The 22268-nt window shown below is 43.4% G+C and overlaps 1 protein-coding gene across 14 annotated transcripts in view; it reads right to left on the minus strand.

The window, feature by feature from the left end:
- Positions 1 to 22268, minus strand: part of MAST4 (microtubule associated serine/threonine kinase family member 4) — a 554707-nt gene that overhangs the window by 17690 nt on the left and 514749 nt on the right. For 11 of the 14 annotated variants that reach the window (XM_057742007.1, XM_057742123.1, XM_057742017.1 and 8 more), the window contains 10 exons: positions 22056 to 22188; positions 21027 to 21192; positions 19071 to 19172; positions 13401 to 13523; positions 12652 to 12764; positions 10699 to 10826; positions 10130 to 10365; positions 5941 to 6141; positions 3380 to 3609; positions 2724 to 2846 (listed from right to left, as the gene is read on the minus strand). In XM_057742007.1, coding sequence (XP_057597990.1) covers positions 2724 to 2846; positions 3380 to 3609; positions 5941 to 6141; positions 10130 to 10365; positions 10699 to 10826; positions 12652 to 12764; positions 13401 to 13523; positions 19071 to 19172; positions 21027 to 21192; positions 22056 to 22188 — 1555 coding nt within the window. The remainder of the gene's footprint in view (positions 1 to 2723; positions 2847 to 3379; positions 3610 to 5940; positions 6142 to 10129; positions 10366 to 10698; positions 10827 to 12651; positions 12765 to 13400; positions 13524 to 19070; positions 19173 to 21026; positions 21193 to 22055; positions 22189 to 22268) is intronic. The other 3 variants (XM_057742046.1, XM_057742026.1, XM_057742063.1) reach the window with 1 other exon arrangement.

A 22268-nucleotide genomic window follows, 5' to 3' on the forward strand; every position in this document is an offset into this window, starting at 1 on the left:
TAGTCAGATGAATAACAACTAAAAGACGCTCACATATAAAACACAGATTTATTACCGAAACAAAAGCGAGCTCTTAGAAAAGTTTAAGGAGCATTTAAGAGAGATAAGCACCTGTCTGCCTATCTATGTGGTCCCTAACCCACTGGAAAGGCTTATATATTGAACATAGTAGACAGAGGGGAAAAAACCCCGAACAACTCCCCTGGGCCCTTACTCACAATGGGTCAATGTGAGCCAGCAATGGGGCATCCCTGGACCACAGGACTAGGCTGTGAGAGACGTGACTGGTCAGACCATGAATCTTTGATCTCTTCTTGAATTTTATCTTGGGGAGTCTGAGGTCCTTTCAGGTGACTTTCACAGCCAAGGGATCTCAAAGTCCACAATCCTGCTCTGCCTTCCATTTTTGGGGGCCCTTACTATGAGAGAGTTGTTCCATGCCAGTTGGACAAAGAGCATGAACAGAATTAGATGGTGAATGAAATGAAAAAACTCAAGTCTTACCCACGTAGGTGCCAGAAACGATATTTGTTTCTACTCAGCAGGCACACTGCAAAGTGTAGAGGAACTCCAGCCATCTCAAGGTTTTACTCCCACACTGAACGGCATGTACATCACGACACGATACAAGCAGTATCTTGGCTCCTCCCATAGTAACTTTCAGACTGCAAGCAAGGGAGAACCCCACGGTTCACCTCAACTCCACAAACATTTATTGAGTACCCAGCTGCATACCAGCACCAGGTAAATGCTGGGATGACGTGGGAAGCTTTAATAGTAGCTCCACAGCCCTCCTGCAGGGCTGCTGTCAGATTTCCACGTGTTCAGCACGACCATGGCTGATTCCCCACACTGCCTATGGCTCTGCAATGTTCTCTCAATATTCAGTCCTATCCCCGCAGTGATCAGTATACGTTTGTGAGAAAGGTGACTAGAGTTAGGGGAATCACCTACAGGTATGGAGGATACCAAAGCCAGGCCCCTACTCCCAGGGGGGCCTGAGGCCAAGACCAAAATTTCATTAATGCTGTGAGCTGATCAACAGCAATAACTTTCCTACAGTCTGCCACTTCACAATGGACCTTTGAATATACATGCTATTACTCTTCCAGGAACCTAGGCCAGACCCTGAATCTCTTGAAGAATAGAGTTGTGTTGTCTGGGGGATGAAAGAAGGAAGGAGAAGAGTCATTTAACTGCACTTACTTTTCAAAGGCTTTATGCACCCACCTACCTGCACTACCTCCCAAATTCCTAATTTTCTTTCAAGTTCCAATGCAGTGTCACTTCTCTGTGATGACCCTCCTCAGTCACAGAATGTTCTCTCCAAAAGTACGGGATTCCTCCCCCGCAATGGCCCCGTCTAGTCAAGTTAAACTTTATCTGCTTGCAGACATCTCCTACATCTCCCACAGTCCTCGAGGGCAAGGACCATACCTTCCTCTGTTACCAACATCTACCATGGCACCTGCCTCAGAGCAAGTGCTGTAGAAACAGCCAGAATGTACATTATTTAGATGACACGTGTGTGTTTATGCTTTACCTCTCAAGAGGCTACAGGTTATCTGAGGCTGTGGCTCACGCCTCTCTGATAACCCCTCAAAGCCCCTCCCTGTGCTCATGCAGCAAGAGGTCATCCATAAATCTGTTGACTTGTAAAATAATCCTACACGGACTTCCCTGGTGGCGCAGTGCTTAAGAACCCACCTGCCAATGCAGGGGACACGGGTTTGATCCCTGGGCCGGGAAGATCCCACACGTCACGGAGCAACTAAACCCGTGCGCCACAACTACGGAGCCTGCGCTCTTCACAGCTAGAGAAAGCCCACGCACAGCAACGAAGACCCAACACAACCAAAAATAAATTAATAAATACAATAATAAATAAATCTTAAAAAAAATAAAAAATAAAATAATCCTACAATTAAAGACTGTATTTTTGACCACAGATAGTCTTCTTTCCTTGAAGAAACTTAAAATCAAACTCAAATTTGGCTTTGTTTTAACCAGATCCATATTTGGAGCTATAACTTTATATCCTGTAGTCAGCAGGTGGCAGAGCAAATAATCCAAAGGAAATGACTGTCTCTCTCCATCATATTCACGCTTCTTGTGATCTTCCTACTCCACTGGCTTGAATCAGCTTACATTCCAAGTAGAGACTGATCTACATTCTACTTCCTTTGTATGAGGGGGATAAAGGCCTAATGACTGCTATAATCCCTTCTTCCATTACCACCTATTTCTATCATTTATAGCGTATGTTATATATTCACAGTTCTACCTTTCAAAGGAAACCCAGCTCTCAGACTCAACCTTCAGAGCTGACCTCACAGTTTAACACCATTTTGTCTTCTGCTATAGAGAATAACATGTACTGAAGAAAATCGCATTTAGGATGGACGATTTCCAAGCAGATTTTACTATGTGTGATATGTAAAACAAAGAGAACTCTATTTGTAATTTAGGATAAGAAGCAAAATTAAATTAGGAAGTGACTGTGCAGATATACGAATGTGTATTTCATGATAAAAAACCAAAAAATTCATGTTATTTTTGCCTTTACATTAAACAGACTACTGAATATTCTCTCAGCAATGAGACTGAGTGTGTACGGATGTGCCGCATAGGAGAACTCTAGAATTTGAGTAAAGAATTCTTGGTGCTAGTTCTTTCCGGCTACCTGCTTCATCTGGATGGCCATGACATCGAAAAGATAGTACCTTTAGCAGGAGCTCTATAACCTCTGTGTGGACGAGTCCATGCACTGGTTCTCCGTTGATGTGCGTGATCAGATCGCCAGCCTTTAGTCCTGCCTGGCAAGCTGGACTTCCTTCTTCTACATTCTAAAGTCCAAGAGGAGAGCATATATCAGTAAGCAAACAAATGACAACCCTGACACCTACTGTTTCTTGTGGCTCAGTGTTCCGAGCTAATCAGCAAATGATCTTGAGCTCCTAGGAGGAAACCAGTAAGACATGGTTGACTATTCTTCTTCTGTCATCATCCTGAAATGGGGTAATTCCTATGGATTCTTAAACAGTTTCAGGTAATCTGAGAAAGTACTTTGAAAAAAAAAGGAAGGCCAGGGGAAAAAAACTAAGAAAAGAATGAAAGAAGGATAAAAGTAGGGCGATCTTTGACTATTTCTATCAGCTTGGTATGCAGGGTGGATAATCAGATAGTTAAATATGAGAAAGAATTAACTTTTGCTAAGTTCAATCCCACTACATAGATAAAGGGCAAGTGTCTGAAATAGGTCCCAAATGCCACCTTAACAGAAAAAACATTCGCTGTGAACTACGCCTCAGCTGACATATTCACTCTCCTGTCCGGCTGGGAATGAAAACTAACCAGAAAGAGAGACTGTTGGTCTTACCCAAATGATATGATGCACTGTGTAAATGTCGCTGTCTCCCACGTACACCCGGATGGCTCGGATGGTGAAACCATAGTTCTTCCCTGAACTGTGGATCACGATGGGCTGATGTGGACTGGCAGAAGCTCCTGAAGAATCTCGGCTGGGAGAGGAATCCCTTGAGGAAGAAGGGTCCGAGGACAGAGAATGGGGAGACATGGGACTTCCCAGGGGAGAAACGGCAAACATATCTGCAACAAAGAAGCCAGCCATCAGAGCTCGTCCCGGTCCCACAAATGGCTGGCAGCTGGCCCTCCCAGTAGCCCTCCCGGGATTGGGAGCGCAGTCACAAAACACATCCATTCCTTTCTCATAAAGAAGAAATAATATAAAAATATTTATACTGGTAACTAGCATGGATTTCAAAACAGAAGCCTGTCAAGGAAATTTCAGAAGTGTCTCTTTTTAAACTAACTTTTAAACTAATATTCTAAAGTTATAATTTCTGAGTTTTTTACACTAATTAAAAACCACACAAAACTTCACGGCTATCTGACTGTGATTTTTAAATACATTTTCTTTTAATTAAAGAAACGAATCATAGATGCGTAAATTTCAAGTATACCCTCACACAAAGAAGGCTCTATGGACTATAGTGAGTGATACTCAGGCTCCAAATCTTGCCCTAAATAACTTTAACATGGTCCTCTTCAAATATGCCTGGCTAGGAAAGCAATTCATCAATTTACCTGTATTTTTTATAATACTATTGAACTAGTACTGATGAAATAATTTTGATCAAGAAAACACTGTAATGTCAACTTCTCTATAAAGGAATCATTCTTTATTACTATGATTAGAACTGCTTCTCTTCATATATTACTTGTAATTCTGGTAAGGTTGCTGAGAGGATAATGCAGGTGGGATAGAGAAATTTTAAGAAAAACTCACTTCTTACTCTTTAACACCAATCCTATTCTGTTTTCCTTGTTTTATGAACAAACGCACTTTTAATTTACAGTTCTTATCACTGTTTCATCTATGTGAATCTAAACAGATCCTAACTGGGCACATGAAATTGTGTGTGTGTATGTGTGTGTGTGTGTGTAAAAGAATAATCTACAAAAAGATGCTGAGGTTTAAACGTGAGCTCAGTCAGGGCAGGCTACAAAGGGCCAGCGCTACTGAAGACTCCTGGAGGTGCTGTGAGTAACATCGTGGCCACAGCAAGCTGAACATATCCAGACTGCATTTTGCTCTAATTCTTATGTCTCCTAAAGGAGAACAATTAGCTCCTTTACTTTCTGACTTCATGTGGCATCCTGACCCTTTTTTCTGGCTACCTTCTGTCTCATCCAAAGGCCAGGTGAACACAGGCACACTGGTGGGCAGGGAACTTGAACACATGCAGAGGCAGGAAGAGGACAGAGTGGATCCACAGATCCACACTGCTAACAGAGCCAGGCCCGCCGACCCTTTACCGTGATACATTTTCCCTTATCTTTCCAAACTGAATAACGGACCTATGTTCACCAAGATGTAGGCTTTCTCACCACCTCTCAAAGTGGACTGGACTACATCCCACTCACCTTCCCGACGGCAGCTGCACAGAGGCTATTGCCTTCCCATTCAAATTAGGGAGATAGGTGTTTGTTTTATGGTGCTACATGGACATCTCCCAGAAAACAGAATATGCTACAGTGAGCACTGGCCCCCAGCGGGCATTTGTTTATACCTAATTTCTTTCTGCATGAATTTGAAATTTCAACCATGTAAACAATCCCTTTTATGCATGGTCTGTATTCTTCCAACTGCAAGCCGTCTGCAATATAATGCAACTGCCACTTCCCCTCTCTTACTGTCATTGGAGCGATAAGTCACAACCACCAGGGTGTATATTTTCACCTCAGCCAGTAAAACTACTACAGACTCTGCGATTAGTAGAGGCAAAACTAGGTTGTGGAAAAATACTGCAATTCAATGAAACCATAATTAAGCGCCCCCCCCCCCCCCGCCTTTTTTTTAAATACAGGGCAAAAATGGATTTGACTACCAGTAGGAGGAAGCATAACCCAACAGACAGGGCTGGCAAAACTTGTCGTTTCAGTGCTGTCTATGATGCTCTGCACTCCCAGAAATGAAACACTTATGTTCTCTGTGTCGATTTCCTCATTAATGACATGAAAAAACTATACTTAGCTTTACAACACAGATGCTGTAAACAGCTTCGTAAAGGATATAAATGATGCATAGTCTAGGGAAGAAAAATGATCCAGAAGAGGGGAATTTATCACTTAACTTGGGAGGGGGGAGAAAAGGAAAGAAAACAAATAAAAGAAATAAGCCTTTGTGGGAAGGCAGCCTGCCTCATCTCCTGCTGCAGAAAGACGCGAGAAGGAATAAACCGCGTATGCCCCTAGGAGTTCCGGAGGTCCTGCGGGGAGGCACCCTGCAGGGCTGTGCCAAGACACCACCCGTTTACTGCTTCATGCCAGCTTGCATCCCAATCAGCATTCCCAATTGGGGGCAGGGGCAGCACATGCACAAATCACACAATTTCATGCGAGTAGATGTCTCTCTACCTCCTGGGATCATGAGGGACAGAGCACTGGCAGAAAGGGACTTTGTGACTTTCCCCGAGATTTTCTTTTTCTCTGTGCTTTCTAATCGCTGCTGAGCAATGTGAGAAGCGGGTTCACTGGAGGGCTTTGAGGAATTATCTGTGCTGTCCACACACTCGCTTCGTCCGTTTATCTGATCCAAATGCTCTGAAAAACTGCCAACTGTACAAAGAAGAAGGGATAAACACGTTCAGGAAAATAGGAGAGATGGGGAGGGGGGGAGAGAGAGAGAGGGAAGGACAAACGCTGGGAAACAGATGCCCACGTGGTTCATGAGTCCACGTGGTGTCAGGCAAACATGAAAATCACGTGACTGGTTTGAGAAAAGTGCCGCGGAGGAGGAAGGATGAAAGAGGTGTCTGTTCAGATTTCATTCTACTCGTACACAAGTTCGCTAATTCTCAGTTGACTCCATTTAACCAGGAAAATAATTACTTTTTAGAATCTGTCTTTTACAAACTTAGTAGAGACAACTCTTCCCCCCGACCCCACCATGAAAGGTCATGAACCAAACATCCCCTTGTGAACCCCATGGCCGCCCACCGTATACTATGATCATCCTATGATACTAACAATTATCATTGGCAATGCTATTAATACTGGGTTTTGCTATCTGGACATCATTTAATCACTTCACCGGAGACTTATGCCCGTGTCGTCTCCTACCATCTTTCTAGGACACATCTCACACTAGGCTTGGGTATGTAACTTACAAAAAAGCGCCTAAGGTGTCGCCTTTGACTTCCCATACCTGCTTTCACTCTAAGCTCCTTGTAAACTTCACAGGAAAAGACAAAGGGTATGCTTCACTATGGTACCCAATAGCTCGCTACATCTTCTTGCCTTTAGTCTAGACAGTGCCACAAGCTGATCTGCCCTGAAGTTACTGGACTAGTGAGAAGATCCACCCCTCTCTAAGCCAGCCATCACGCCTTCTTTATTTTTAATTTTATTAACCCTCAATATAAACTGGAGGGTTTTTTTTTTTAAGTTAAAAAAATTAGGACTTCCAACAGCAGAGGAACATAAGAGGATATGTAACCATGTAGAAGGATGTAGAAATGGAAAATCACTGACACCAGTCTGGTAACTGCACATGCCCAGAGTAAAGAAAGTTCTTTATTCTTGTCAGAAGTGACATGTTGAGAAAAGTCAAATGACCATCTCTGTTTGTTTCTCCTATTTATTCTTTCACAGGCTATCAGTTTTCTGTTTTTTCTTTTTCTCTCTTTTTTTTTAATCACTGATAATACATCTTTGTCCAGAAAAAACAATGCTTATCTCCTTTTTTCTTCTAAATGCTATAAGCCCTCTGTGCTTCAAAAATCTTCAACACTATGACCACATTAAGATATACAATCCACATAGAGAATTTAATAGCATTATAAATGAGCCTTTGAAAGACCAGCCAGCACATTTTAAAGTGCTGACCGTGACATCCTTTGCCTAGAAAAGAGGCTTAATTAGACTTAACTAACATTTCTGTTACAGTGCTATATACACATCACTCGACCGCACAGCTGAAGTTTGGTCCTTGTTCGGAGAGGTGGCACAGACCCCACAGGTGGGGTCCAAGCTAAGGGAAGCCTAGCACTTGGGACAGTGGGCTTGGGCATAGCACAGCTCGTGGCCACCTACTGTGCTGTAGGTACAGGAGAAGATTCACAGACTTCCATGTAACACCCATCTGACTTACTAAGGAAGACAATCTTAAGGTAAACATCAACCATCTTTTACTGCTATATGCCAAACTCAATCCCACATAATAGTGTATCTACTCTATTCACTCTAAATAAAGAAATCAGCTGCTGAGGGACTTGACAAGAACTGTTTCACAAGTCAAAAAATCTCATCTCAAGAAACTTAAGCTTACTTTGGGGAGTTACACACTCCCTCTCTCCTTTCTAATTTGGCTTGGATGGGATCACTGACAAGTATAAACTGAAAAGCTGAATCTTCACAATGAATAATTTGTTGGATGCATTTGAGCACTACCCCTAAAACTTCCTGACTTTTACTTTTCACTGATTCAAATACACTGCAGTCATGAACAAAGAAACAGGTATAAAACTGTGCTTCCCTAAATGCCAGAGTGTGAATATACAACCTTCTCTTTTATCATCCTTGCCTCTTGCCTCCGCCATCTCATCCCGCCATCTCATTTCACAGCACTGTATGTAAACGTGTGTTTCTTTTCTGCCAGTGGTGGATAATGTCACCTTAATGTTCTGTAAATGTCAAGGGTTCCTTCTTTTTGATGGTGGAGCAATATAAAAATCAACAAATTTAATTTTACTGCAGTCACGGTTTTCAGATTCCCTAATTACTCCTGGCTCTGAGCACATCAGCTCATCTCTCTATTCTCTGCAGCCCCCAAGGTCTCTGATCATTTTTAGTGTGTGAATGGGGGGAGACAGAGAGAAAGGTGGTTTGACTCTATTAATCAAAATGCACGGCAGGACATAGATTTTTTTTTTTAATTATGAAAGTAATCAATCAAATGGTTAGACACCATTCCCCTGCCTCTACCTGCTACCTTTCTGATAGTGAGCAGGCGGAAGAGACCAAGAGACCATAAACAGTTCATCATATGAAGAATAAATGTGACAGGGAGGTAACTTTATTCAGAGTGAAAAAATAAACTAAGAAACCGATGAGAACTTAGTACCAGAAATATAAAACACTTGACATACCTACAAAAAATGGTCAGGAATCTTAGACTACTAGCTTGTGTCTACACTACTTCATTGCTCCTCTCTTGGCTCTAGAGTTAGGACAAGAGGAATTATCCTACAGGGAAACAGAACTGAGGTGAAGAGAGAGAAGGAAAAACCACAATGGCATGTTTCTCCATGACCATCTATAAGCTCACGGGAAGCTCCACAGAATCAGACTTTTTAGTGAGGCAGAAATAAACCCAGCCTGTAAAATTTGTTATTTTGAAATGATTCAAAACAAAACACAAAAATTACACCATGAATATTCAGTTAGTTAAAAAAATGTTCATGAAAAAATCTTGGAATCATTTATGCTTATCAATATAGCATACTGGATATGGCTTAATGAAAACATGTATTATAACAAACTTAAGCCATGTTTTTATTTTACTTTTTTAAGCATAAACACACATTGCTCTGTAGAAGGATATGCTGTGCATAAATTTTTTACAAACCAAATAACACTTGAAATGCACTTCAAGGGCTTGCTCTGAGGGAAGCACAAGTCTGATCATGTAATGAAGACACCTCCGTGATTAAGGGCCCCAGGGCCCCACGATACATTAGGCATTTAAAAAATCTGTGGAGACACTGTTCCTGTTGTCAGGAAGGTTTACTTCACACAAAAGTGACGTCACAAGGCGCTCTCCTAGGAAAGGCCCAAGTCCCTGGACTGCCTCCCACATACCCAAAGATGCCTTCGGAGTACCTGCGCCAGCTACCCAGAGACTGGAAAGGCAACCTGTACGCAGAGGAGTTGTTTCACAGGCATACGAGATACCGACTTGAACTGTGTTGGTATTTCTGGCTCCCTGCTCCCCTCTCCATCTGCGAACCCCAGAGAATAAGCATCTTGCTGCACTGACAGAGGGTCTCATGTGGGGACTGTTGGGTTATTGGGTATAATGTGGTCCCATAACAAAAACCAGCTCCTTCCAAGAAACAACACCCATTTCAACACTAGAGGGAAAACCGGCTTATACCGTACCTTATGGTTGGTGACTTAAAAGACACTGTTGAGGGTAATTTTGACCATTTGACTATTTAATGGGGTTGCTTACTTATAACTTTGAGTTAGATGCACCTCCACAAGACATGCCTTTGTATCCACAACATAGAACATGCCCCCCTACTGCGTTCTGACAGCCATCAAAGGATGCCACTGAAACTCAGCAGAGGATGTGAAGGCTACAGGTGAAGCAAGAGGACTTGCTATATGGCCATGCACTAAGGAGGGGTCTGAGACATCTGATCTCACTTCTGAGGAGCCCATCGTCCAAGCTCAAGAAGTGGGGCCATGGAGAGAGTCTAGTAGCACAAAATGCCCATTATCCCTGCCTAGCTAGGCCAGGCCTGGGATTCTGAGCACCAGCAGTCACTTCTCAATGTGGTGGGTGATGCCTGGATGGCAGGGGCCACGCCCAGGGCCTTACCTGACAGGGTGGAGCTGCTGATGGTGCTGGCCGGGGTGGTGACCTCAGGCTCCTCCTGAGCACTCTCTGCAGGGGGAAGGGCTGGCTTTTCCGGCTCTTCATGCAGCTCTCTAGGGTGGGGAGCAGCCTCATCTTGTTCTGCCTCTGCTGAAATAGCCAGTTTGGGAAGCAGGCCAGAACCGAGTTTATGTCTGTTGCTTTCAGTATCCGAAGAGTTGGATGTGGATAACTGTTGCCTTAATTGAAAGCAAAAACAAAGGTATGTATCTATACATATTAGGAAACTGTTCAAGGTGAATTTTGGAAGAAATCAGGTAAAAATGGAACTGAGATAGCCTAACCAAGACACGTCAGGGCAGTGATTCTTAACGTGTGGTACCCAGACCCGCAGCATCTGCATCCCCAGGGAACTCGTTAGAAATGCACATTCTCAGCCCCCATCCCTGGTCTCCTGGGTCAGCAATCTGTTTGTACAAGCCCTCCAGGAGATTCGGATGCACACTCACGTTTAAGAACCTCTGCCCTAGTAGCTACTGCTTATGATGTTTCTTAACAGGCATTTCACATACATTTCAGAATACTCTGAACTCCAGCTTAATGTTTCCGTGGATGGCAAAGTTGTGCTTTTGGTTTTGTCCCCAGGGTCTTCCTTCTCTTCTCCTGAATTCTGAGTACCTCGATCTATGCTGCTGAACACCTGCAAGGCAAATAGTCAGTGCTTATTAATATCTTCTTGAAAGGGATTGTAAAAAAAAACCAAAAAACAAAAACCAAAAGCCAAATCCTGGGAGAAAAGCCTGAGAAAACGACTGAAGTTTGAATTGGGACCGTGTATTCAGAAGGTACTTTCCAATGCTGTTTACTTGAGTCCTGAGGTGAGTGGTCAATGTACCACTTTTTGCTTTCAGAGTGGGGAGCTACAAACTCATCACCATCTCATCGTATCTCACCATGGACTTTGAATCTGCAAATAAATTCCACAGATGCATCGGGGTTTCTGGGCCTGGGATCAATGCACATGTTAGATTACTTTTTAACCATGAAGTCAATCAGAAAAAGAAAATCACAGAGAAAAAAGATTTAATGGCCTCCAGTCAGGGGCGGGAAGGAGAAAAATGAATTGGAATCAAGGGCGAAGAGGAGAATAAATTACCTGTTTCGAGACATGCCGGGGCGGGGGCGGGGGGGTGGCGGGATGCAGTGCATATTTGGTTAGGAGTCAGAGGTATGTGTTTGGCTTATAAATCACACATACAGACAGGCAGTTTGATAGGTTGGTACTGGGATTTCTGAAGGGGATCATAGATGAGGCAAACTGAGATCTCTGCCGTACCACAGGCAAAATGGAAGCTAAAATAGGGAGCTGAGAGCCTAGCCCAGGAAGCACTCCCTACTGCCTAATCCCAGCCGCTTGCTGCTGTCACAGGAATGGCCCTTAGACCTCCTATAATCTCCTGGGATTAGGAGGAAGGTGCCTAAAGAACAGGAGACAGCAGGAAGGGAACAGCTTAGGGGCTGGTTTCGATGGTCCAGAGAACAGGTACTGGGAAAGCCTGAGCTCTGTATTATCAAAGCTTCTGTCCTGGCTCTGGGCCAGACCTGTGCATCCCCTCCAGGGAAATCCCTACCTCTCCACGTCCTTCCTATAAACAGGGAGGGCAGTGCTGGCCAATTTGCAGATGCACTCTGGGTAGTCACTTAGAAAAAGGTACGGAACACTTTAAAATCACTCAATGCTATAGAAAAGCTACATAATAACCACGCAAAATGCCATGGCAACAGAAAATACATCGCTACAGAAAATAGCAAAAGGAAGGGAGGGTGCCCTCTAGGTTCATTTCCATCTTCCTAGGGCCTTGCCCTGTCTCGGGACTATCAGGTATGTCTTTGTTTTGTCTGTCTTTTAAATCTTCCCACTACCAGTAAAAAAGCATCTTTCTCCAACATCGATTTTATCTTCTGACATTTCCAAAATTCTAGCTTGGCCTCTTTAATATAATAACAACATTTTTTTTTTTTATCATCGGTTAAGAGACTTTCTCCTTCCACAATCACCTGTCCCCAAGTATCTGGGCTTATGTCAAGGACCAAGCTTTCTCCTAGAGCTGTATTCCATGGGATACTAGGAGAGGGCTCTGCACCCAATGAGCTCAATGTTCTTCATTATAAGATGAAAGAAATGAAGGGATGCTTCATGGCTGGCACTGAGCTAGACCAGGGTCAGCACATAAACAGTATCAGGTACTCCAACAATGACTATAAGCGCAAGTCTCTGCTTCCAAGAAAGAGGATACTAATCTTTGGATTGTGAAACAGAAATACACCCCTGCATGCATGGGGGCAGGGTCTCTGGATTATCAAGACAGTGGGGTCATCACCACCCCCCTCAAAAAAAAGACCCCAGGCCCCAAAACACTGCAGGTGGTTTTTACAGTCCTGTGCAGCTGTTTAAGGTACCAACTATCTAACCAGCAAGAGACTCTCCCACAGAGACCTCGATGTTTATGCCATATTCTACCTACTTTAGAAAACCTGTGTGAACAAGAGGAAAACTGCCTTATTTCCACAGTAAAGTCCTCATCGTTCGTGTCATCCTCTTCTTCGGTCTCCATGTGATGGTACTTCTCTGACCGAGCTGCAGAGAGATCAGAAACAGTTCCGATTATTTACAATTTCAGCTTTTAATTTAGACATTTTAATTATGAGTTTCTATATCAAAGCAGCGTTATGTTTCAGAACTCATGGGTTCAAGACTGGAAGGTACTACCAAAAGTAGAGCTGGGGCATCCCTGGTGGCGCCGTGGTTAAGAATCCGCCTGCCAATGCAGGGGACACGGGTTCGCGCCCTGGTCTGGGAAGATCCCACATGCCGCAGAGCAAGTAAGCCCATGCACCACGACTACTGAGCCTTTGCTCTAGAGGCTGCGAGCCACAGCTACTGAGCCCGTGTGCTGCAATTACTGAAGCCCATGTGCCTAGAGCCTGTGTCCCACAAGAGAAGCCTCCGCAGTGAGAAGCCCGAGCAGCGCAACAAAGAGTCGCCCCCGCTCGCTGCAACTAGGGAAAGGCCGTGCGCAGCAATGAAGACCCAACGCAGACAAAAATAAATAAATTAATTAAAAAGAAAAAAAGACTAAACTCTTTAAGGAAATCTTGGATTTTCAGTCCTCTGTTAACTGAAGCTAGCATGCTATTCAAAAAGAAAAAAACAAAAGTAGAGCTGATTTTCATTAAAGGCCAAATAATGTTTTATGTCACATAATGCACGTACTATCAAAATAACTTGTGTCATCTTCGGATTCCAGTTGGGGAATGAATTCTGCCTTCTGTCTCAGCAAACTGTTCCAGTCTAAGGAACGGAAGAATCGATGCTGTTTGACTTCATACGCACCACCTTGGGGTAGGGAGTGGAGGGGAAGGACAGAGGGAAACATGTTAAATTATCCTCCCAACAAAGGTAAGAATCAGTTTCTAAGAACAACCAAAAAAAAAAAAAAAAAAGTTCTATCGAGAGAAAACTAAAGAAGTCAGAGAAATCTTTTTCATTTTATAACCAAAACCTCCAAAAATTTTCCCATAATGTGTCAGCAGGAGATTTGATTTTGCTAACAGCAGTTGCTAGGACACAGTTTTTCCTTGTTAATTTTTCCACAACTTCCTCCATTTTTCAAAGGTTGATGATGCGGCCACTTAAAATCCCATTACGCTGAATCTGGGGATGTGGACGGACACTGGCCCAAAGCAGACTTGCTCATTACAAACCCCCCAAAATTCTAAGAAGGTGCAAAATGTGTTCACAGCAAAATTTCCTCCGCAGGTAAGGTTTTAATAAAGATGCATTTTTCCTAAATAGTATATAATGGTTACCATTTGATTTTACTGGATTGCTCTTTAACATTGGTAGGAATTAGGTTCTGTGGCTTACAGATTCTTAAGTAAGAAACTGGCAAACCTGTTTGATAGATTTACAATGCGTATGATGAAAATCAATCACAATCCCTAAGTTTTAGGCTTCTTTTTTGCTAAGTTAGCATCACAGCACAATTCAGTGAAACAATGTTTTCAACTCAGTTCATGATTTTAAAGAGAGATTTTGAAGAGTGAGCCCCATCAAGCTATGACACGATCCCTCATGTAAAGAGAAGAAGGTACACGTTATAAAATCCTAGCATGAGAATCAGGCCCCTACCCTGCCACCAACACGCACACTGCGGATGGGGGAGAGAAGGAAGAACCAATCTTCACACAATCCCGGCAACACAGATGTCTTGCAAGACAACCACCAGGGTCTAATCAGCCTCCCTACCAGGAGATGCCCCCTCGATGTGTATTGCAAATGCCTCTTTAAAGCAGTTGTCACCCACGCTTCTCATCCTGTCCTCAGTGGGGTACAAAAGGAATAGGATGAGAAATACAAGCTGAATGAAAAACGGGCTTGGATCTTGGGGCAGGGGAGCTGTCTGTAAGGCTCAAAGTCATGGCTCTGTCTCCACTGGCCTCCTTGAGCACAAGGGGCGGGCTGGCTAGAGCTCCAAACCCATCCAGGGAAACCAGTGTGCTGCAAACAATGGAATGGAGAGAAGAAAGACAAGTGGTAAAATCACCCCCAAAAGGGAGAATGGGTCCTTTACAAAGCATTTGCTTAGAATCTTCGTGCAGGATTCCAGCCAGGCCTTTTCCGTGTTTATAGCGCAATACTCACGTCTGATGTTGAACCCAACAGCAACAGCATTAGCAGCTGTGATGTGAGGGCCAACTCTGACAAGTATTACGCTAGGTGCTAGAGGCAACTTGTTTCTTCTAATTAAACCATTGAAAGTAACCCCACGAAGTAGGTGTTGTCAACTCCATTTTCGGATGGGGAAAGTAAATAAGCAGTAAAGCAACTGGACCAAGACTACCTGGTGAGGAAGGGTTAGAGGGGCTGAGCAGGCCTGTCTGAAAACTCCTGGGTGCATCCTCAGTGTCCCAGGGGCACGTGCCGCATAAGGGGGCAGGCGTGTTTTACTTGGGCTTCTACCCTGCCATCCCTCTCGCGTCAATTTGCAAATGGATTCACAACTGCTGAGCCCGGGGAACAGAGCCAAAGAGCCAATCCCCCAGCACCTCGCCCAGTCCAACCCCAGGGCTCCATGCACCCTGGTTCTCATCCACCCCAACCAGCACCTCCAAACACAGCTGCCAGGGACATTTTCTTCTAGTGATCCTTCTTGGAAAAGCTAAAAGGGCTTAACTATTTATCTATCCAACTCCCTCACTGTGCCAGCGACACTGAGGTTCAAAGAGTCAAGCCCTGCTTAGTGGCCCACAAGGCACGGCACAGCAATAACTATGACTTCAGCTGCCACTCACGACGCCACACCAATGACAGCTCTGACCTGCCCGGGTCACACAATTTTATAAAGGAGAGCAGAGCTCTCTAGACCCAAAGGCTCAAAAGGCATTTCCAGACCATATTCAGAGGGTTCGGGTTTTTGATCCCCGACTTGCCAACCTTTGGGACCCATGTCGGTGACAGCGTTTGCTCCTTCTCTATGGCGAATGGCAAATGGGTCCTCCCCAGGGAGCCCCAGCCTGCACTGTGACCCAGCGCACAGTCCTTTGGCCTTTGTGCCCCACTGGGAAGCAGCTGCATCTCACTGGGTCCTGTTTCTCAGGCACTTTTGGAGAGATGGGGGAAAAGAATCAAAGGGACACACCAGGGAAAAATTAACTCTGGGCTAAACTGTCGGTATAACACAGTGATGGTCTTATAAGCCAAATACAAATCATCAGAGACAGGAACTCCATGCAAATGTCAGCTCTCACTGTAAGAATCTACCAGGAAGGGAAGGCAAAGTGACTATTTCTTGAGCTCCTATTATGCACTAGGTGAATGTACCAGATACCTTCATGAATGTGCCTGCACTCAATCCTCACAGTAACCCCATGAGGTGTGTACCATGCCCATTTCCATAGATTAGGAAACTGAGACTCCGGGCAATGAATAAACGACTCACAACCTCCCAGCTGGCTCATGGGTGGGGGTCAGTCACATCTGAGCAGCTCTCAAGTCCCATGAGCCCGGCTGCCATTCAATACTCTACAAGTTCAGAAGTCGAGTTCAAGTACGACAAGGTCCCAAATTGCAAGTTATGCTTTGGCACTAATGTTCTCCCTTGAGTTTTTCTCTCCTTTCATAGAAGTTTCTTAAACATCCATTATGTTCTTCACACTCCTTTTCTCAGCCTCTCTAGTCTCTCGGGCAAATGTGCATTCGCACATTTTCATGGTGCTTTATTTTCCCCGCTAAATATGCATTAAATCCAAAATGCTGTCACTGGAAGCAGCATGGCAGGCCTGCGGGATTCTCAGCCTCATTCTCTGGGCCCTACTGGGACCTGTCACGTTGGACCTGCTTGTTTGGCGAGCACTCCTTGACAATGCTAAGAGCTTGGGCAGGGTCTTTTAAATGTCTCTTTCAAGCTTATGCTAGAAGATTTGTTTCTCAATCTGTCAAACCCTGAAAAAACCAAAAGCAGTGGTCAAGGAGAAAATGTGCAGCGATAACTTGTAGCATATAACGCATAAACATGGGTGTACTGATGGCCACCCTAGTCCTATCTTGTTAAGTAAAGCCCAATCAGGAGTCCACATATTGTTAGAGGAGGGAAATGGGCAGAATATTAGGTAGGAAAACTTTCTAAAGTGACACACGAACACTGAAGGGAACTCTTTAGAGGGTGTGCCGATTCCGATATATTTTCAGCCCTACCTTAGGACAACATTTCCTGGGGACAGCTGATTAGGATATATGAATAGGTACTTGCATTGTTGCAGGACAATCTTAAAATGCCACTGCGTCTCATATTTGGCTCAAGTGAGCAAAATCACCCTCAAAACTCTGCCCCGCACAGAGTCCTAACACCCATCCTTGGACAGCTATTCTTATCTCCTGAACTATAAAGCTAATCTAACTGCAGGTCACAGACGGTGGGAAACAACTAGTTTGCTAGTCACTTTAGACAAAAGGCAAACCAAATAGGGTGACCGGAAATACAAAGGATTCTGTTCAAAGAGTTCGATCAACTCAAAGCGGGGGGATGGGGGGCGCACCACGACCATCTCTACGTCTTATATGTCCAAAGAGGGAGGCATGAGATGACACACGCAGAAAAGTGAAAATGGCATTGCTGGCAGCAGTGCCACCTCTGGTCCTACGAGCCAGAGTTGGTGATCTTTTATCCTCACGATAGTCCTGGGATGTGGTGCTGCTACCAGCTCCATTTTATAGATGAGGAAGTGAGGCACAGAAAGGCAAACAACCCGCCCACGCTCACACAGCTGCCATTTACACTCAGGTAACCTGACTCCGGAGGTTACGCCTTTCACTCCCCTTACATTGCCTTTCCTCCTCAAGGGCCCACTCGGAAAGCCAAAAAGCACGTGCGATTCCAGTATGAAACTCCACTCAAACCGGTCTTCCCAACCGAGTCCTGGTTTTAAAGCTTCTTTGGAATTTCCTAGCGGTCCAGTGGTTAGGACATAGCCTTTCACTGTCGTGGACCCGGGTTTGATCCCTCATTGGGGAACTGAGATCCCACAAGCTGCCCGGCATGGCCAAAAAAAAAAAAACCAAAGCAAAGCAAACAAACAAACAAAAAATTCTTGGATTCTCTAATGCAGGGTCTTCAAGAGCCTTCTGTCAAGAGCCAGATGGTAAATGCTTTAGGCCTTGGGGGCCATGCACTTGGTCATGACTGCTCGACTGTGCCAGAGGAGCACAAAGGCAGCCACAGACAATGTGTGAGTGAATGGCATCGCTCTGTTTCAATTAAACTTTACTTACAAAATAGAGAATGGCCCCAGGGGTTTTCATGCACCATCATAACCTCTAGGTAGCACAGCATTCCATACTTAAGCAAGAACAGAGCTCTCCAACTGCGGAAGCAGTGAGCAAAGGTGGAGAACAATGTAAGATACATATCTGGAGCTGTTGCAGATGACGTTGGTCTTGGAAAAACTGGGTGAGAGAATTATCTCGGCAGTATTTTCTGATCTTTCTAGTAAAACGAGGTTGAATGAAACAGCTCAGAGCAGACAACCCATCAACTCAACAATTTTCACTGACAAAAATTTTTATTGATAGTGTGTGTGTGCGGTGTGTGTTGTGTGTGTGTACATGTGTGTATGTTATACATGTTTAATAGTTAGTCTCATCTAGATAAATTCACATCCTGGGGTTCACTAGGACTCTGCGTTGGGATCTCTAAGTCTGTCTATTCAGAATATAAGGAAGAAAAGGAAAAAGAGCTGGCAGAAACAAAAAACTGGTAGCAGAACAGTCAGGAAAAATAACCAGCAAGAGATAAATCTACTATCTCCTTAATCTGGAAAGTCAATGTTTTCTAATCCTCTTCCTTGGGCCATGATGGAATAGCATGGTTCAACCCCAGGCACTCATTTCCAATAATTAGTTCAAGTACTGATAACCTATTTCAAAGCCTGCAGATAGTAACTGTTGGGTCAAATCCTTTTAGGAATATACATAACTATATATATTTTACAACCCCAAACAAACAAACCAACCAACCCCCTCCACATCCCTAATCCTCTGTTTCAAATTGTTAAGATTTATGCTTTTCAGGACAGAGGAGTTACATGTGCCCTTGAGGTTTTCTTCCAGAGGAATTTTATTTACTGAAACAAATTAAGAATAATTTCTGCTTGGCAAAAAGGAACAACAAAAAACAAAGACAAACACCAGCTACCAACCCTCCTAGCGTACATACTGCTCTGGATCAGAAAAAAATATCCAGAATACTATTGTTATAACGTATTATAGTCATACTGTACATCAATCAGCAGAGGTTTCCTATACAAAAAACAAAGACACCTCTGAGTGCTCCACACTGACATTATTTCCCGCATATTAGCAACATTAAAACATATGTGCTCTAACCTGTTCCCAGTCTCTCCAGGGGATTCTGCCTGAGAAGCAAGGTAATCAGATCCTGGGCATCTGGTGGTGGCGCCTCATCCTTTTCAGGCCAGTTGATCTCATCTAGAAGGAAGAAAAGTAGTTTATGACTTTATTGCGCAAATGGCGGTCCAGGTCCCAATAGCATGGACAGTACCTGGGATTTTGTTAGAAATGCAGAATTTCAGGCTCTACCCCAGACCTGCTGACTCAGAATCTGCATTTTTAACGAGACCTTCAGTTGATTCCTAGGCCCAGTCAAGCCTGAGCAGCACTGTTGCAAAAGATATGAACAGCACAGCTTTCAACAAGGCAGGGAGAGAATATTTCAATGAGCGGTAACCCTCATTTGCCTTTTTGATTTATTTTTCTTTGGTAGAACTGGGTCGCTACAAATTGGTTCTTAGTTATTCAGAGGACTCAATACAATGGAAACTCTAAACTCCTGCGTTTTAGGTGGTCGCCCATCCAGGAATCACGGGGGAGTCAGATATTCTCTCCTACTATCACCCTCAACCGAGAATCCGGCCACAGCCCCAGAGTTCCTCAGCTCCAAGAAGCAGAAAATAATTTTGTAAAAATAGCTATTTCTAGAGACACAGGAAAGGTCAAAATGCTAAGACTGAAGAAGAAGAAGGAGAAGAAAAACCCAAAGGAATCATAGTAATGGAAGTATTTAAAATCTGTCATAAATATTAGAATGTTCTACATTCTGAAGGAACTTGCCTTCAGATAGGTGTGCATGCTTGTGTGCATGGAAATGCAATAAAAACATGAGTTATTTCTGTGTGTGCCTGCCTCTAGCTTCCTCTGCTGCAATTTAAATCTGATTTAGAAAATAAAACATGAATATGCATCTGTGCCGTAAGGCATCAAGAGAACAAAGCCAGCATTTGCTGCTTGTGTTAATTAAACAGTTGATTCCTCTTGCCATTCAGGCCTTGGTATATCAGAAAACAGCCTAGTTATAAATCCATAAAGAGCTCAGATATTGTATAAAAGGGTTATGCACTGCAGGCAACTCACAAATCTACTTTGTTAAAGTTTACAAATATGCCTGGCTTGCAAAGTCAATGATGGAAAATAATGCTGTGATTAAGAGGCTCCTCATACCAAAAGGAATCGTCCCCGTTTCCACTGTTGGACCCTCTAAGCACAGTCCAGAATGGACCAGAAGATGTGAGTGATGACTGACAAACTTTGAGGAAAAGAGGCCTTTTTGATCTCTGCTCCAGGGAAATTTACAAAAACAGCAGGTAGGGTAGTAATAGAGCCTATTTAATTATCATTTAGTTTTGCCACAAGCCACATAACAATAGTGAGGGTCAGCGTGTAGGTGAAGATCTAAAGGTTATTGAATTTAAATGAAAGATGAACAGCTGTTAAGAAATAACATTACACCATAACAACTACCAATGAAATCATTAACAATCTGTGGATTAAATTTGCTTCCTCCCCATTCTCATTATTTATTATTTGGTAGACATTTGTTTTAGGGTTTATTACATTTTTGTTAATTTCTTCACTGTGCCAGTAGCCATTTTTCCCATTTATGTAAATGTTACCCACATTAACCTTTTCTTCCCTGGTGCAACTTTCCTATTACGGAAAGGAAGTCTGGACAGCAGTGAAATCATTTGCAAATCCCACACCAATTTCTTTTGCAGAGAAAGCACACCATAAAAATTGGTTACATTGCTAGTACATTTCCAAATTCCATGCTAACAAAACTTCCTCAGATCAATTTCCAACACAAGTTGCTCTCCCGAGATTGGGAAAGTCAGTTATGTGCTATGATGAGTGAGTTCTTTTAATCTGTTGGCTGAACCATTTGATAAAGGTTAACATTTTAGTAGTAAAAACAGTGATACTCCCCAGCATTACATGAAATAGCTGCTTCCCCACAGTGGCTTAGGGATAACTCCTGACAGTACTTACCACTGATGACTTGTCCAAATAGCTCTTCTGGAGTGTCCCCGAAGAAGGGCACGCATCCAACCAGAAATTCATAGAGGATAATCCCCATGGCCCACCAGTCCACCGGCTTCCCATAGCCTTGCCTGAGAATCACTTCTGGTGCAATGTATTCAGGTGTGCCACAGACCTAAAAGATGATTGCAGTATTAGAATAATTGGAATATCATACATGAATTAAAATGAGCAAGATAGCTAAATATCAATTATTTTGCCTAGAGTGCACCTGCTCAACCACATGGGCTCACAAAGACAAAGAACTTCAGAACAGCGATTCTAAGTCAGTGTCTATCATACCGAAAGCCATGAATTACCTAAGCACCAAAAAAAGCAAAGTTTAAAATGCTGCTCTAATGTGAAACTGTGTGTAACGTCTAATTTCAGATTTGAGTAGTTTTACTTACTTTACAGAAACATTTGCAATCCGTGAATTTAAAATAATACTGCATTGTTTTTCATTTGTCACTATCAGAGAGAGTTCTCGTATGTATATGACCGAAATATATTCACATCCTGGTTACTTCATAAAAGCCTGACGGCTGAGATGTGTTCACCTTAAGTAACTGTACAATGAACAGATTGTGGGCACGTGGTAATGAGGCGTGCTTAAAGGGAAATGGCCCGTGGCTTGGAGTTTAGCGCCCGTGATTGTACGACGCATCATGAGTTTCACGAGGACTCTACTGAGACTCCCGAATTCCTTACAAAAACAGTTTTCCATTTGTCTCTCTCACAGTCTCACTTGTGTGCAATTAGATCGTTCGTCTTACTAATAGACCATAATGTTGGGGGAGGAATGTGGAGGGACTGACAGTTCAAAGAGGCCCAGGGAGAAAAATGGAAGCAATTTGCACTTTATTAAACATAAGGCTTATACAGACATCTAAAGCCCCAGCGCTAACGTCAAGATGGCCTAGGCGAGCTGATTCTGAATTCCACTGGCAACGCTGTACTTTACGTTTCCCTCTAGAACTGAACAGCATGCACGTTTACCTGTTTGTCCAGGAACTCTCGAGCATCCTTCTCAATATGACCCTCGTAAAGATTGGTGGTCATGCTCATCAGTCCCACCTTGGATAACCCAAAATCTGTCAGCTTGATGTGCCCCATGGAGGTGACCAACAAACTGTGAAGCAGAAGGACATATATTACAACATTCATTTTTTAAATTAATTAATTAATTTAATAGGCTGTGTTGGGTCTTTT

The sequence above is a fragment of the Hippopotamus amphibius genome, chromosome 1, assembly GCF_030028045.1.
Source record: "Hippopotamus amphibius kiboko isolate mHipAmp2 chromosome 1, mHipAmp2.hap2, whole genome shotgun sequence".
NCBI lineage: Eukaryota > Metazoa > Chordata > Mammalia > Artiodactyla > Hippopotamidae > Hippopotamus > Hippopotamus amphibius.